The 16,097-nt window shown below is 32.4% G+C and overlaps 1 protein-coding gene across 2 annotated transcripts; it reads left to right on the forward strand.

The window, feature by feature from the left end:
* Nucleotides 1-4,228: 4,228 nt before the first annotated feature.
* Nucleotides 4,229-6,770, forward strand: LOC127074346 (ACT domain-containing protein ACR1). Of its 2 annotated transcripts, XM_051015651.1 has the most exons (7): nt 4,229-4,455; nt 4,582-4,627; nt 4,726-4,840; nt 5,184-5,251; nt 5,371-6,000; nt 6,102-6,206; nt 6,290-6,770. In XM_051015651.1, the coding sequence occupies exons 1-7, from the start codon at nt 4,304-4,306 to the stop codon at nt 6,653-6,655; spliced, it is 1,482 nt and encodes a 493-aa protein (XP_050871608.1). In that variant the 5' UTR covers nt 4,229-4,303; the 3' UTR covers nt 6,656-6,770. The 2 variants fall into 2 exon arrangements, with proteins under 2 accessions (XP_050871608.1, XP_050871609.1); XM_051015652.1 differs by lacking the exon at nt 4,229-4,455 and having other exon boundaries at nt 5,360-6,000.
* The last annotated feature ends 9,327 nt before the right edge of the window (nt 6,771-16,097 follow it).

Consider the following 16,097-nt stretch of genomic DNA (forward strand, 5'->3'; position numbering starts at 1 on the left):
AATTAATTTGGATGGCAATATGGTAATTAACTGGCGCGGGCGGTAAACGTCTCATTTGAATTTTTAAACCAAAATGAAGATCAAACACTCTTTTGCGCAGAAATCTCATCTTCTTCACCCAGCCATGCCAAGAACACTCGAAACTCAAATCAACACCAAAACGAACAAGTGGATAACCGTTGGACTCGTCTTAACATCTACAATCCAAATATCAACTTAATCTAACCTAAATGTTGCTATATCACGCGAATCGATCAACTTAGGGTTTTGGTTCGAAACTTCCAATCCAGATTTCTTAGCCTACAATTCATCATTCACAAACCTAAAACCATCACGATACTCTACAATCAATGAACTATAGAACGCACATAAGCATTCAAAGAATCGTGACGGTCGAATTTTGAAGTACCTGTTATGGCAGTGATGCTACTGGTGTTCTTCGCGTGATTCAGCTCCAAACAGATGTAGTATATGCTAGTGGAAGTGAGATGCAAAGCTAAGATTCACTCGATTTCGCTCCTAATGCTTGAATTCACGATTCACCATTGATGATGCCATCTTGTACAGTTGAGCTTCGCACGGTTTTGGATGTTGAAAGGCAAAAACAGATGGAGCATATGGTGATGCAAGATCAATGCCACAAGAATTTCGAAGATTGATCCACAATTGATGAAGTTTGATGAATTTTGGTTTTGGAATGTTCTTGAGGAAATTGAGAGAATGTGATGAGTTTTTGATCTGATTTTGGGATTGTGAATTTTCTGTTATGATTATCATGTGATTAGGAATATATATGTGTGCTTAAACCATGATTAACCATGTAATTAGCCAAATTGAACATGTTAGTGAAATGTTAATTTTTCAAGTGAGGGCAAAATGGTCACTTCCACATACAAACCAATGCCAGCTCATGGACAGCTCACACACTCTCTAAATGACATGTGTGAGCTGTTGCAACTTGTCTCACTCTCATTGGATGCACCATTCTCATTTTCACCTTGTGATTGCACTTTGTCCAATTTTGCACTTTCATTCCACAAGCCAATTTCCAAACCACAAGGCCTAGGCATGTTATGATGATTCCAACAACTTTCAAATACCATTTATGAAGTGTAGCAAAAATCCCCACTCAAAAATTCCAATTATTTCACAAGTTGGACAATTTTGCCCCTGGTCCATTTTAACTGTCCAGTTGAAATTTGACTTTTTGCATTGACCACTTTTGGAAAAATCCAATTATGCACCATGAAAGTACATGTCAAATGGAGTTTGTGCATATAAAGAACTTGCAATTTGGACAAACCATGTGGAAATTATGGCCTCCTGATTATGGGTCATTTTTGAAATTCACTGAGCCATAACTTTCCAACCATACATGGGATTTTCAAGTTCTTGGACTTTTTGGAAAGGTGAGACCAAGATCTACAACTTTCATGTTGAACAAATTTTCATTTGAAGCTTCCTTGAACATGTGGCCTTGAGGTCAAAACTTTCCATTTTGGGAAACTTCAATTACAAGTCACTTTCTATTTTTGGCAGTTTTTGTTCTGACTTGATTTTCTTCATTCTTAAGCTTTGCAATGTCAAATAACACTTGTTCCAACATGAATGAAGTGTATCCAACTCATTTCCACCTCCAAATCCATCAAATCATGTACAGTTGACCACAGTTGACTTTTCATCTGATAGATGAATCTGGCAATGCACTGATCAAACTGAGCTTCAATTCTCAACTGAAATGGCTCAAGGGTGAAACCCTAGCCTCAACAAGCACAATATAATCATATAATGAACCCCATAGCCATCATAAACCTCATCTCCTGATTATGCCCTGACTGGCCCAATGCAACTGATTAGGGTTGACCAGTGGTCAAAACCCTAATCTCAAGGAATCTTCTTCAATCTCCTGATGACATCCAACCATGATGATGATGATGTATCATTGTAATCAAGATGAAGATCAATATCCTTGGAGAATCATAAAACCCTAATTTGATCACCCAATCCTCAGATGGCCCATGATCAATCAATAAACCCTAGGCTGCACTTTGACTTCCTCATCTTCTGACCAAGGCTTGGGAGAATGGCTTGCACAATGTAACCACATGATATGCAATATGCAATGCCTAATAACCTAAAATGATATGCAATATGTTAATGCTAGTCCCAAGAGAGGAGGGCAAATTTTGAGGTGTTACACACACATTACATACTAATATGGTTATATGCATACTAATATATTCATCACATATAACATCGAAACCTAAAGCATATTCATAACCATCATCTATAATTCATGACATCAATCAACAACCTAACAATTTCATTTGGAACACGAAAACCTAAAGCATATTCATAACCACATTTCTTTCTTCATTTGCAATAGAGTTACAACAACAAAACAAAAGCAAAAACATAGCAACAAAACGAAAATAGAAATAAAACATCACAACATCATATAGCCTTATAACAACAAAAATATCACAACCTTATAACATCACAATATCGCATAGCCTTATAACAACATCACATAACCTTATAACAACAAAAACATCACTGCATCACATATCCTTATAACAATAAAAACATCACAGAGCGAGAACATGACAACATCACATAGCCTTATAACAACAAAAATATTACAAAATCTGAGTAAAACCAAAGGAAAACATCACCACAAGAGAGAGAGAGAGAGAGAGAGAGAGCAGGAAATGAACAATGAATAATGAACACAAATATGTAACATATCGTACTTCGAAGAGGAGGAAAATACCAATAAATGATTTTCGTTCCAAGAAACGAATGAAGATGGTAAATATTGAATGTTCCAAGCAATGAATAAAGATGGTGAAGATTTCGCTATCGTTGTCGTGTGGTTCGTTAGGGCATGTGTTATGAAGGAAATAAAAAACATGTTTTGTTTTAATTTTGCAGGAAAGAATTGCACACCGATTGCAAATACTAACTGTAGTGAAATATTGCACATATAACTACAATTGATAAAAACAACCGTAGTTAAAAAAATTCAATTTTTATTTAACAATATAAGTTAAGGGACACACACTTTTTCATAGGAAAAATGAAAAAAAATTGATGTTGGGATTCGAAGCTTGTAACCCTTAATCTATGACCACAGTTGTTATTATGAAAAAATGAGATATTACTACCGTTCACAAAATAAGCATAGTAATATAGTATTACCAAAAATATATTTTGTAGTAGTGTAAGGAATCTTTATCTTGTGATTTCTTATATTATTTGTCAACAACCTCCTAAATATTGTATGCTCCAAGAAGAACCTTCATTTTGATACATCAATTATCATAAATACTTCCTTTTAGAAATGAAATTTATAAGAATGTTGTTCCATGTTTGCTATAGCTATAATCAAACGAAGAGTTTTTATAACCTAAACTCTGATGTCGGTTGAAAAATGAAAAAGACTATATTGAGATTTTGTGAGGAATTTGAATGAGAGATTATTTGATAGAATGATTTACAAGTTTGTTTACTTACTTTTATTAACTTAGTTTACAAATGATAAATCCAACTACTTAAATAGAATTTTGCTTCTCTCTATTATATATACATTTATTACTATATCTCTATCGGTCATCTTCTATATGTCTCTAGAATTTTTTATGATATATACCATAGTTGGGTAGAGGGAGTGCATTGAATAAATTTAAAATAATAAATAAATAGTTAAATATATTAAAATAATATATCATTATACTACCTTTTTTTTTGTGATGGATAGAAAAATTGTCCCCAATAATTGTTCATTGACACAAGTAAAGTGTACTAGGAATCTAAATCTTTAGTACTAATAATAAAGTAAGAGAAATGAAGGTGCATTTTGGATTGTTGTTTTTTGTTACTATAAAAAAGTGAAGAATAATAATCATTAAGTCATATATATTATAGTGCAAAAAAATTGAATAACGCCAATCGCCAAAACTGTACAACAATGCATGTATTGGTTTTCAACATTGGCATCCTTTGTTTTATGTGTGCTAGAAGTTTTATACATGATCAATTCACCACATTTCTTTTGGCTCCATATTGTATACTAAATATACGTGTACGTACACCTATTTTTCTTAATATATACGTAACCAAATTCACACCTTCTTGCTATACCTCTACACAATTCCACATGTATATCTACTTTATCTTATCAATCATTCTATATTTTTCCTTCATATATATATATATATAATACATAAATACAACTTAATTGTTTTAATATGTGCCTATATTTTCTTCTCCCACGCGTTTTGAAAACGTTTTTGAACTATATATGCAGCTAAGGAATCTCTGTAGATACATGCACGCACCAGTCATCAGGAAAAAAACTCAAATTGGACCGTTAGAGGATATGGAAATTAGTATTTACCAGCCTCACATCGAAAGAGAGATTGAATCACACATAGAAAGAATCCATCCACCTAGGTTCTAATACTATATACTCAATAATATCTCTCCTTGTTTTCTTGTTTGTTTACCAAAATTTTGCGACCAGCTGAGTTCATGGCAATGAATTCATCCTGTGTTTTGTTGTTTCATATATATTTGCAGGGTTTGCATAGATAATGATTCATGTAGATACTGCACGGTGGTGAAGGTTAGAAGAAATTAATTTACAGCCCTATTTTAACCTTAATCATCTTTTCATTTGAATTTTTAATCATATTAAGATTTTTAGTCCATTTTTGTTCACAGATTGATAGAGCTAACAAGCATGGGATACTATTGGAGATGGTTCAGGCGTTGACGGATCTTGACCTTATAATTTCCAAATCATACATTTCTTCTGATGGTGGATGGCTAATGGATGGTCAGTAATAGTATATGTCTCCCTCAGTATAATCAAGGTTTAAAATAATGATAGCGGCTGCGTTGAAGTCGTGTAAACTTTTGCGATTTCGATCTCTACAGATATTGCAATACTGATTCCAGTAGTTGCAGTGTGAATTACTGATAGTTTTTCTTTACTATAAAAACTTTAATTAATGGTATCGGTAATTCGGTATCTACACATTTTGATACCGTTTTGTGCAGCTGTTTTTTGCGATAAGCGACTGTTTTCTAAAACCTTGAATACTATTATAAACTATCAATGTGTAACAATTATAACAAACTAACAAATTAATTTGATAAGATTATATTTGGACATGCAGTGTTCCACGTAAAGGATCAGATTGGAAACAAGCTGACAGACAACAACCTCGTGCATCATATTCAGCAGGTATCTTTTGTCTCTGGCATCATTGTGTCGTGTTGTGGTCCTCTCTAGAGCTGCAGATTACCGCAGTTGTAGGGACAAATATATTTGATAAAATATAAAAAAAGACAGAAATTGTGCAGGCGCTATGTGAGTGCAACACAAGAAGGAACAAAGAAATTTCAAGTGCAACAGTGGGACCACAACAAGCAAATGTTGCCATAGAGGTGATAGGAACCGATCGGCCAGGCTTGTTCTCAGAGATATCAGAAGTACTGATGGGCTTGGGATTCAACATCACATCTGCAACAGCCTGGACCCATAATTGCAAAGTAGCCTGCATTATCGATGTGGAGGATGCATCCAAACCTGGGCCAATCAACGACAAAAAGCGTTTGGCCCACGTCGAGGATCAGCTACGGGACGTGATAGAGGCTGCTGAAGGGAGAGGAAAAAATGAGAAGAGTGTGATATTAAAAAATTCCATAGCCGGGCATAGCCATACTGAACGGCGGCTCCACCAGATGATGTATCTCAGCTGTGACTACGAGAGTTGTCGTGCCTGCAACAGAAACAATGGCGGCAAACAGAAAAGTCGGTGCGATGAGACACACGTTTCGGTTGATAGATACGAGGGAAGAGATTACTGGGTGGTGAATATAAGAAGCAGGGATCGTCCTAAGTTGCTGTTTGATATCGTCTGCGTGCTCACAGACATGCAATATGAAGTGTTTCATGCAGCTGTTACCTCCAACAGTCCCATAGCAGAACAGGTAATATAAATCTCATGTTCAAGCTTCATCTCATTCAACTGCAAACATTTACACCAAATTTTTCATAGCAATGCACCAATTACTGATTTCAATTTATGCAGGAGTACTTCATCAGGAACAAGTCTAGTTCAAATCTCGACAACGAAAGCGAAAAGCAAAAGCTCACCCTATGTTTAATCGCGGCTATAGAGCGCAGAGCTTCACATGTATATGCTGCATGATTTCTTGCTTAAAGTTTTTTATCTTACTTTATAAGTTGGATCTTTCTTACTTCATTGCTTTGTTGCAGGGATTTAAGGTAGATATTCGCACTCAAAACAAAACCGAACTACTATCGAAGGTGACACGCGTTATCCATGAGAATGGACTATCCATAACTAGAGTTGAGTTTGGTGTAGAGGGAGAGACAGCAATAGGTTCATTCTATATTACAGATTGTTCAGGTCAGGAGGTGAATGAAAATATAGCAGAGTTGTTAAAAAAAGAAATTGGCGGGTCAGTTGTTTTGGCTCATAATTCTCCCTATAAGGTCTCTCAATCATCAACATCCATGAGTAACAACAATAGAGATGTTGTACCAAGATTTTCTATTGGAAACGTGATTTGGTCTCATCTTGAGCGTCTCTCCAACAGTTTCAGCCCAATTAGATATTGAGAAGTTCAAATTACTAGCATTGTAATTGAACTTCAAGAAATGTCTCAGTCGTAAATAATAGTTGTACTATATTACATGAGATTGTTTAAAACTTGTAATTCTATATTTTCTCCAATGTGTGTGTGGCCATAGCATAATTAAAATATAATAGTCACAAAAATCATTGAACAATTATGATTTACTGATCAAATAAATTCATAAACTCATCGAGATGAAAAGGAATGGTATACACTAGTAATAATTTTGTGAGAAATAAAAGACTACACATCTACAAGTTAAACATCAATTTTTTGTCCAAATTTCCTTTTTTGAAATATTGCAAGTCATACAATCTGTTGCCTAGTGCCAACCCTGTAGCATTTTCTTTATGCAATGGTTTTGAAGCATGGTGCCAAAAAATAGAGGTGACAACGATAGTGCGGTGAAGCGGCGGAGTCGGCCACGGTTGAGGTCAGGCAAAATACAACGGCGGAAGTTGGCCGACGACAAAAATTTGACAGCGGCAGAGTTTGACTCCGGAGGGGAAGCTGTGACAATGGTGAAGGCAAGGCAACATTGGGATCTCGGACCAGGTTGGTTCTGCCTACAGGTCGTTTCAGCAATGGATCGTTTCTTGGCCGGAATTTAATTTTAGAGTTTTGAAAGTCATAAATATGATTCTCTGTTACTTTTGTTTGCATGAAAGAGAGAGAAGAGGTGTTAATCATAGTGAAAAAAAACTTAGAAGACAAAGCTCTACTCTTGATAAGTTTATTACTCAAATACTTTAAGCATTTTAAGGATGTTATTATTTATGGTAAGAAATGCAATATTATTTTGGATGAAGTTTAGATAACTATGAGATAGAATGAGCTTTCGATGATGAAAGGGATAGTGGTGAAGATTTGAGTATCTTAAGAGGAAGAAGTGAGAGTAAAAGAAATTATGAATATAAGGGTTTTGAGGTTGAAATGCTTTATTTTTTATAAAATTGTTCACTTCAAAAAGGATAGGATTGTCCTGGTAGGGAGCACAATGAAGATTGTGTGGTGATGGTTATGAGAGTGATAATGTATCAGTGATATCAAGTTTGGAGATTGAAAAAGAGATGGGTCATGCACTTAGGATGTTCTAATCAGATGTGTATAAGTATGTAGTGATATCAAGATTGAAAAAAAGATGGGTCATGCATATGGGATGTTCTAATCACATGTGTATAAGGATGGGATACTTTGACATTTTAAAGCAGCAAGAAAGTAGACTTGTTTGACTTAAAGACAATAAGACTTACAAAGATTATGGTATTGGTCAAGTCAGATTTAAAAAATTTGATTGTTGTGATTTTCTTTTACATGTTTTCGAACTTAAGAAAAATTTGTTGTCCAAAAATATGTTTGTTGATCTAGACTATTACACTAGAGTTAAACAATGACTCTTAAAAATTGGAGGAAGTAATATGACGGAACACTAGAGTCGATGACAGTGTTCAACATGGATTCGATAGCGACTAGAGATCGGTCAGTGGAAGATTCAAAACTCTAACAACCGGGTATGAGGACATGTCCAATCATTATCTAAATAATAAAAAAATACAAAGTTTAGAGAGTTAAAAATTAAGCCCTTAGCATGGCATTCTTTCAAGTTTTGTAGGATGTGAATGGCAATACTCAAATGCACATGTATAGGACTAGAAACATGGTGTCTTAACTATTCCAGAACAAAGGCTATATAAGATCTTGTAGTTGTTAAATAAGTTAGTCTTCTTATAAGTATCTTGTATCGAGTGATGTCCTTAAATGGCTAAGAACCAAAGAAATGCATCTTTAAATATGAATCATAAGGTGTACTAAAAGTTTTTTAGCCCACATACTTGTGTCTTTTACGAGTTCAAGTGTGAAATTTCTTTGGTTTAAAGTAATATTTCCTCTGCTTTTATTTAATAAGAAAAAAATTATATTTTAAATCCATTAAATATTTAATATATTAAAAAAAAATTATAAATAAAACCAAAAGAACGAGTTTTTTCTTGAATCAAGTCACAATACAAAAAAAAAATTAATGGTTAAGACCTAGTTATCAAACTTTCTAATATATATATATATATATATATATATATATATATATATATATATATTAGCAAAACGACATATTTGTAATTAACAAATATTAAAAAAATTGAAACTATCTTCTTTTGCCATTTCATATTTTTCATTTTTTACTTTTAACTTTCTCTCTCTTTCTTTTCTTCTTTTAATTCAAATTTTAAATTTCTTCCACATTTTTTTTCTCACACTTTCTCACTTTCATTTTAATTTGTTCTCTCTCCATTTTCTTTTTTCTATTTTCTTTTTTAAAATATAAATAACAAAATTTGAACCTCTTTTTAATTTAATGAGGAAGAACATAGGAAAAATGTTAGAATTTTTAAAATCTAAAATTTATCTAAAATAATAACATAATAATTTTTTAACTATTATTTATAAAAAATATTTATAATTTATATAATTATTGTTCATATTATAATTAAATAACTCATTTGAAATTGATATGTACATCTAAATTCATATAATTTGTATGGATTGTATTTTATGGCCATGAATAAATTTATATGGATTGTATTTTATGGCCATGATTATTGACCTCGTACTCATATACCTCAAATTCATTTTGGCCCTACTAACCTTGATCCCCTCGTAGTATTTTTCATAAACCTCACCAAACACCTAACTCAACCTCAACAATACTCCCTCCATCCCACCATCACAGACCCATTTAGAATGAAAAAGTGTCCGAACATGAATAACTCATTTTAATTTTTAATATATATTTTTCAAACATTTGAAACATGAATAATCCATTTTAATTTTCAATACACATTTTTCAAACATATCCTCTAATTAATATTATTTTTATCATAAGACATTATTATATAATGAATTATAAATTATAGTTGAAAATTTATAATTTAATTTGTAATATGTGTCTGCAATTATAATTCAAAATAATATATTAGAAAGAATTTAAAATATTTGTTCGTCTATTTGAAAATTATAAGTTAAAGTTGAAAGAATTGTTTGTTGATTTTTTTAGCATCATAATGAGATTTTATATTTAAAGTTAGACTTTGTAAAATATAACCGCATTTATAAATAAGAATTATATTTTAAAAATAATATTTAAGTATTTGTTTGCCTATTTATAAGTATTGTTTGACTATTTTATTTTAAATATTATAGTGTGGTATTTTTTGTTGTTATTATGATTTTAAAACTGATACATGTGAATAATTTTTTTTAAACTATTTTATATATAATTTTTTATGGAGCAAAATATTATATAATGTATGTTTTTTTAGAAATATTGATAGAGACAAAATAAAAGATAGATTAGTATAAGAAAAAAAAAGTATCTTAATAATTGTTGTTACAAAATTGTTTTTTTTTAGTAATTTGAATAATGAAAATATTATCATTTTTATTAAGAGACAAACAAATATTTTTATTTTTATAAAAATTAAATTAGTTCTCATAACTTTTTATTGAATTATTTAAAAATTGATTAATTTAATATGTATAAGAACTGAATCAACGTGTTTATCAAATTATTTAAAAATTAATTAATTTAATTTTTTTAAAGAAATTAGTGTGCACAATAGAAAATATAATGAAAATTTAATAGTTTAAGTTTTGATGTATGATGTGGATGTATAATTTGTATAAGTATATAACATTATATATGGACAGGAGAAATTACATAACTAAATCAATGAATATATATGATTTTTAGTTAGAGAAATAGAAGAGATAAATTATAAAATATGAAAATAAAAGTGTTTTAATTTAAAAAGTTTATAAATGTAATGTTACACGTTTTTCTTAAATAAATAAAATAAATTTTAAAATATTGTGTTTAAAAGAGTGTCATATCTGATTTTTAGTGATGTGACGAGTAAGTGAATGAGTTATTAATAAAATAATGTGGATTTTAATATATTATAATAACTAATAAAATATTGGACACTACTGCACCATGCACCAGTTAAACCAATCCCACACGGTTTTAACTATGTCTATCACATTTCAATACCTTATGCTGATTCTTGATTAATGAGTGGAATATATCAATGTTCAATGTGATGGGTGTTTTATCAGTTAAATATTTGGACTTGGGCCAAACACCCCCCAAATAAGACGTTATTTGTTAGTCTGGGGAAGCCTAAGCTAATAATGAAAATACAAGCTAGTGTCGGCCTAAACTGAAGCTAATGTAGTTATACACATCAAAGAAATAACGTCCCAAATAACTGACGCTACTAGCGTCGACTTTATAATTTCTATTTTACCTTTGCTTTAACGTCTCTTTAGACGGATGCTAACTAGTGTCAGCCAGACACTACTGTTATCTTCAAGCCTAGAGGCGTCAATCCCAACCCTGATATCGGTGCTAACATCCCTTTAGCGTCCTATTTTAACCAACGCTTTTGAAGAGTTTTCTTGTAGTAATCGTAAGAATCATGCATTAGATATTATATTTCATTGTCACTCCTTAAACATTTTAATTTAATTGAAAATTGAGTATAATACAGGAATAAAATTGGCATTGTGATTTAGTTTCAATTTTTATGTTTTATTAAAATAGTCTAAGTTAACCTATTGTAACCACTAATAAGAGTATCAAAAAATACTAGTTACCATAAATTGAGGGTATAAAATAAAGACCCCAAATATCAACATATAGAAGATAAAATATTTTAGAAGATTTGTTAATACTGATATTCTAAAGTAACATTCTATGTATATAAAAATGAAAAGTATCACAAGGAAAAGTTTTATTAAACTTGTAAGCAGTAAAGGGACATTGAGATGCAATATATCTATGAAAAATAATTAGAAAACTGTGTAAAATAATAATTGTTAAGAGTTTTACATTGGACAATTTATGGTCTGAATATGTGTTTATAAGTGGAGAAATCCTCGCCCTATTAGCCAGTTTTGTAGGGTTGAGTTAGGCTCAACCACACATTCTTAAAATGGTATCAAAGTCTCGTTTAAGAGCTATTGAGCCACCCACCATTTAGTTTCACGCCCAGACGTAAATCTTAGGTGTGAGAGGTGGTGTTAAGAGTCCCACATTGGACAATCTATAGTCTAAATATGTGTTTATAAGTGGAGGTAATCCTCACCCTACATGTTGATTTTGTAAAAGATGAGTTAGGTTCAATCCATACATTCTAAGAGTTGTGTTAGATAAAGAAAAGCATCATTGCTAAAATAAATATCTAAAGGGATAAAGAAGGTGACCTAATCATGGTAGACATAGATATCCTCATGCCTATCAATTTTAATAGGCATTCTCTTATGGGTATTCTACAAATTTGTACTGATAGTTTGTTTATCGGATAATCTTATAATAATAGGATTAACTTTTTAAAAACAAAAAAAATAACTTTTAAGGAGTAATGTGATGAGTAACACCAGTATCTATTAATTAGTAGACATATGACTTACTCGTTAAGGAAGAGGAAACAAAATTGATGTCAGGAATTTGAAAACTTGCATTAGTTGAATTGAGGATACTAAAGAAGGTTGGAGGATTTTTATTCATCTCTAGAAGGTTTGGTACAATTGAAACCAACAATATTGTTGATAGAAGTTTTGAAACTATCTTAGTGATAATCTGAGGGGTGGTCGTGTTTAATGAAATATGTTTCAACATTATGATTTGTTCTCTCAGAATGAACTCAAACCCTAGAAGGTTGACCATGACATGTTTCAAGATTTGAGTGACTTTTGATAGGGTTACCAAAAGAATTAGTTGCTCCATCTACCTCTTAGAATATTGAACTTGGCTAAAGACTAGTTTTCAAGCGAGATATCAATGTTGTTTTGAGTGGATAATTGTCTTTCATGACCAACAAATACATAAAATATTTTTTATATGGAAGATAAAGGTTAAGTTAACAATTTTTTGAATAAACATGAGAGAATTGATAATTGAGACCCTAGAGGAATTTGATAACCCTATCTTGGTCACTATATTTCCTGAGATCAATTTATGCACCACAAGTGTATCGAATATCACAAGTACAATATTTAGTAGTTAGAAGGCAATCAATTTGTTTCCAAAGTGAAAGTGAAGTCAATTTGATAAAATATATTTAATATCATTAGTATTATTATTAGCTTTCAAACGGACACTCTCGTGTCCATTTATCCGATTTTTTATTATGTTAACCCGTATATATCTTTTAGAAGAATTTTGTTCGTTTTTTTTATTACGCTAACGTGTATATATCTTTTAGAAGAATTTTGGTGTACCTCCCTCCTATTAAAGATAATATCAGTTACATACATTTAATAGAATTAAAAGTAACTTACAACATAAGATAAATATCCATGATATATCTCTCTTTCATGTAATAGTTTTTTGTTTAATCATTTGAATGGTAAAATTTACTCTCTCTCTCTCTCTCTCTCTCTCTCTCCTCTCTTCTCTCTCTCTCTCTCTCTCTCCTCTCTCTCTCTCTCTCTCTCTCCTCTCTCTCTCTCTCTCTCTCTCTCTCTCTCTCTCTCTCTCCTCTCTTCTCTCTCTCTCTCTCTCTCTCTCTCTCTCTCTCTCTCTCTCTCTCTCTCTCTCTCTCTCTCTCTCTCTCTCTCTCCTCTCTCCTCCTCTCTCTCTCTCTCTCTCTCTCTCCTCTCTCTCTCTCTCTCTCTCTCTCTCTCTCTCTCTCTCTCTCTCTCTCTCTCTCTCTCTCTCTCTCTCTCTCTCTCTCTCTCTCTCTCTCTCTCTCTCTCTCTCTCTCTCTCTCTGAACATGGTGAATTCCAAAAGCCTACTTATATTTATTTTTTAATTGTAAAAAGATGAAAATACATTTAGTTTGAAGAAAAATAAGTGTTGTCTAAAATTGCCAACAAAAATTAAGTACTACTCCGTACCAATTTTGATTGGTCGTTTTTTATGAAAAAAATGAGAGAGAAATTAAATTAAATGCACTTTATATTTAATTTTACCTTGGAAAAGATTAACTTTTTAGAATAAAATGGTTAAATGAAATAAAGTTGATGTTTTTTGCTTATAATTTGTAATAAGAAAAATGAGTGTTTTTTTTGCTTATAAACTGGTATGGAGGGAGTATATGATAACCCTTCCAAAAACCTATTAAAAGTGATTCAAAGGCGGTGGTAATTATTATAGGAACAAAAAGTTGGCGAGAAAGTAATTCTTGTAATCAAATTGTGCAACCAGACTAAAACAAAATAAAAACAAATAAGAAAACTATGCGGAAGTTATATAAGAATGTGAGTTGGACTTTATGTGTTAGACATAAAACACAATTTACATTGCAAGAACTCAAAACTATAATAAAAATATATACAAAATGCTTTTTGAAAAATTATAAATTACAAATGGTAGAATCGGTAGAAAAAAGTTCAGTCCAAAAATGTATATCCTCTTTATCTATACTTATAAATTATATTGATGTTTGGCAATCAATTCTTCAAATTCTTTCAAACTAGATGATCATTATCGTTCCATATAATAGCCTAAGTTATACCTTCAAAAGATGAGTTGTTGCTAAGATAAAATTTGGTTATTATAGGTTGAGCGAAGATACCATCAATAAATTTGAGTTTGTTCTTGGATATCATTGTTGTTATGAAATGAAAGGTCCAATCACACTAAAAAAATTTATATGTGTTGGAAATCCCCCAAAACCTATGAAGAATTTCAATCAATCTTGATGAACAAGATTGTTATTACCCACACAATAACAATAAAAAGAGAAGAACAATAGAGAAAGAAAGTGTAAAGAACGATGAAGGAGAAGAGTAATAAAATTCTGCAGAGTTTCTCTCTGCCCATAAACTGTGGAAAACTTGTTATTCACTTTGCAACTGCAAAAATACTGTGAATATAATGTGTTATGAATACTTTATTCACCTCTGTTACAAAATAAGGGTTACTCCCTCTATTTATAGATTTAGCTTAACTTGGACCTCAAGCCAAGGCCCAAAACTATAAAAACCCAAAACTATAAAAGCCCAAAATAGCTAACACTACTAAATAGGCATAGGTGGTTTGACACTTCCTTACTCTGTTGAGCAACCTACTTCGACACAAGGAATTACAATTCAACACACCACTTAATTCATTGTGTCTAAGCTATCTACATTCATCATAGCTCTTAGTCTTCTGAACACTTTGACATGCACTCCCTTCGTCATGATGTTTGCAATCTGATTCTCAGTTATGCAGTGTTCCACATTCATCTTCCCATCTGCTACCTGCTCTCGAAGATAATGGAATCTCATCTCTATGTGCTTGCTTCGACCATGTGTTATCGGATTCTTCTCCAGATTGATAGCTTACATGTTGTCGATCTTCATGGTAATTTCTCCATGACTCTTTGCTGTTATTTCTTCGACCAGATTCATCATCCATGTTGCTTGGCATGCACAAAGAGAAGCAACTATGTATTCTACTTCGCACGGTGATAATGCCACTACTGGCTCTTTTCTCGAACTCCAAGCAACTGGTGCACCATTTAGAATAAACACATAGCCAACTGTTGATTTTCGATCCTCAACATCACTACACCAACTTGAGTCGGTGTATCCCACTAATTTGCATTCTTTTCCTTCATCAATTGCAGGAAACAAAATGCCATACTCGAGAGTTCCTTTCAGATACCTTAGTATCCTCTTCGCTGCTGCTAGATATGATACCTTTGGCTTATGCATAAACCTACTCACCATACCTACATTGTATGCTAAGTCAGGCCTTGTTTGACAAAGGTATCGAAGTGACCCAATAAGTCTTTTGTATTGGGTTGGGTCGACATCATCTTCATCTGAATCCTTCGACAGTTATAATCTGGGCTCAGCTGGAGTCGAAGTTGGGTTGCAATCTTACATCTCAAATCTCTTGAGAATTTCGTCAATATACCTTCTTTGGTGCATCGTCAAACCTCTACCACTCTTGTAGAATTCGATGCCAAAGAAATATGAAATGTCACCCAGATCTGACATTTCGAATTCCTTGTTGAGATCACCTTTGAAGTCTTCGATCTCCTTCTTGCAGGTACCTGTTATCAACAGGTCATCGACATAGAGGCATAGTATAAGCAATTCACTCTTGCTTCTTTTTACATATACTCCATGTTCAGATTTTCACTTTATAAATTCCTTCTCCCTTAGAAATCCATATATCTTCTTGTTCCAAGCTCTTGGAGCTTGTTTAAGTCCGTATAGGGCTTTATGCAGCATGTACACCTTTTTTTCTTCGCCATGTTTCACAAACCCAACTGGTTGTGCAACATAAACTTCTTCTTTTAAGGGGTCATTAAGGAATGAACATTTCACGTCCATCTGGCACATCTGCCAGTTGTTCATGTTTGCTAGACCAACAACCAACTTGACCGTTTCAATCCTAGCAATAGGTGCAAAAACTTCATCGAAGTT

Source organism: Lathyrus oleraceus, chromosome 4 (assembly GCF_024323335.1).
Source record: "Lathyrus oleraceus cultivar Zhongwan6 chromosome 4, CAAS_Psat_ZW6_1.0, whole genome shotgun sequence".
In the NCBI taxonomy this organism is placed as follows: Eukaryota; Viridiplantae; Streptophyta; class Magnoliopsida; order Fabales; family Fabaceae; genus Lathyrus; species Lathyrus oleraceus.

Coding starts and splice junctions, on each gene's coding strand:
- LOC127074346 (XM_051015651.1), top strand. CDS start 4,304: ATGCAGCTAAGGAATCTCTGTAGATACATGCACGCACCAGTCATCAGG. Junction 4,628..4,725: donor GATACTGCACGGTGGTGAAG/GTTAGAAGAAAT, acceptor TTTTGTTCACAG/ATTGATAGAGCTAACAAGCA. Junction 6,207..6,289: donor TAGAGCGCAGAGCTTCACAT/GTATATGCTGCA, acceptor GCTTTGTTGCAG/GGATTTAAGGTAGATATTCG.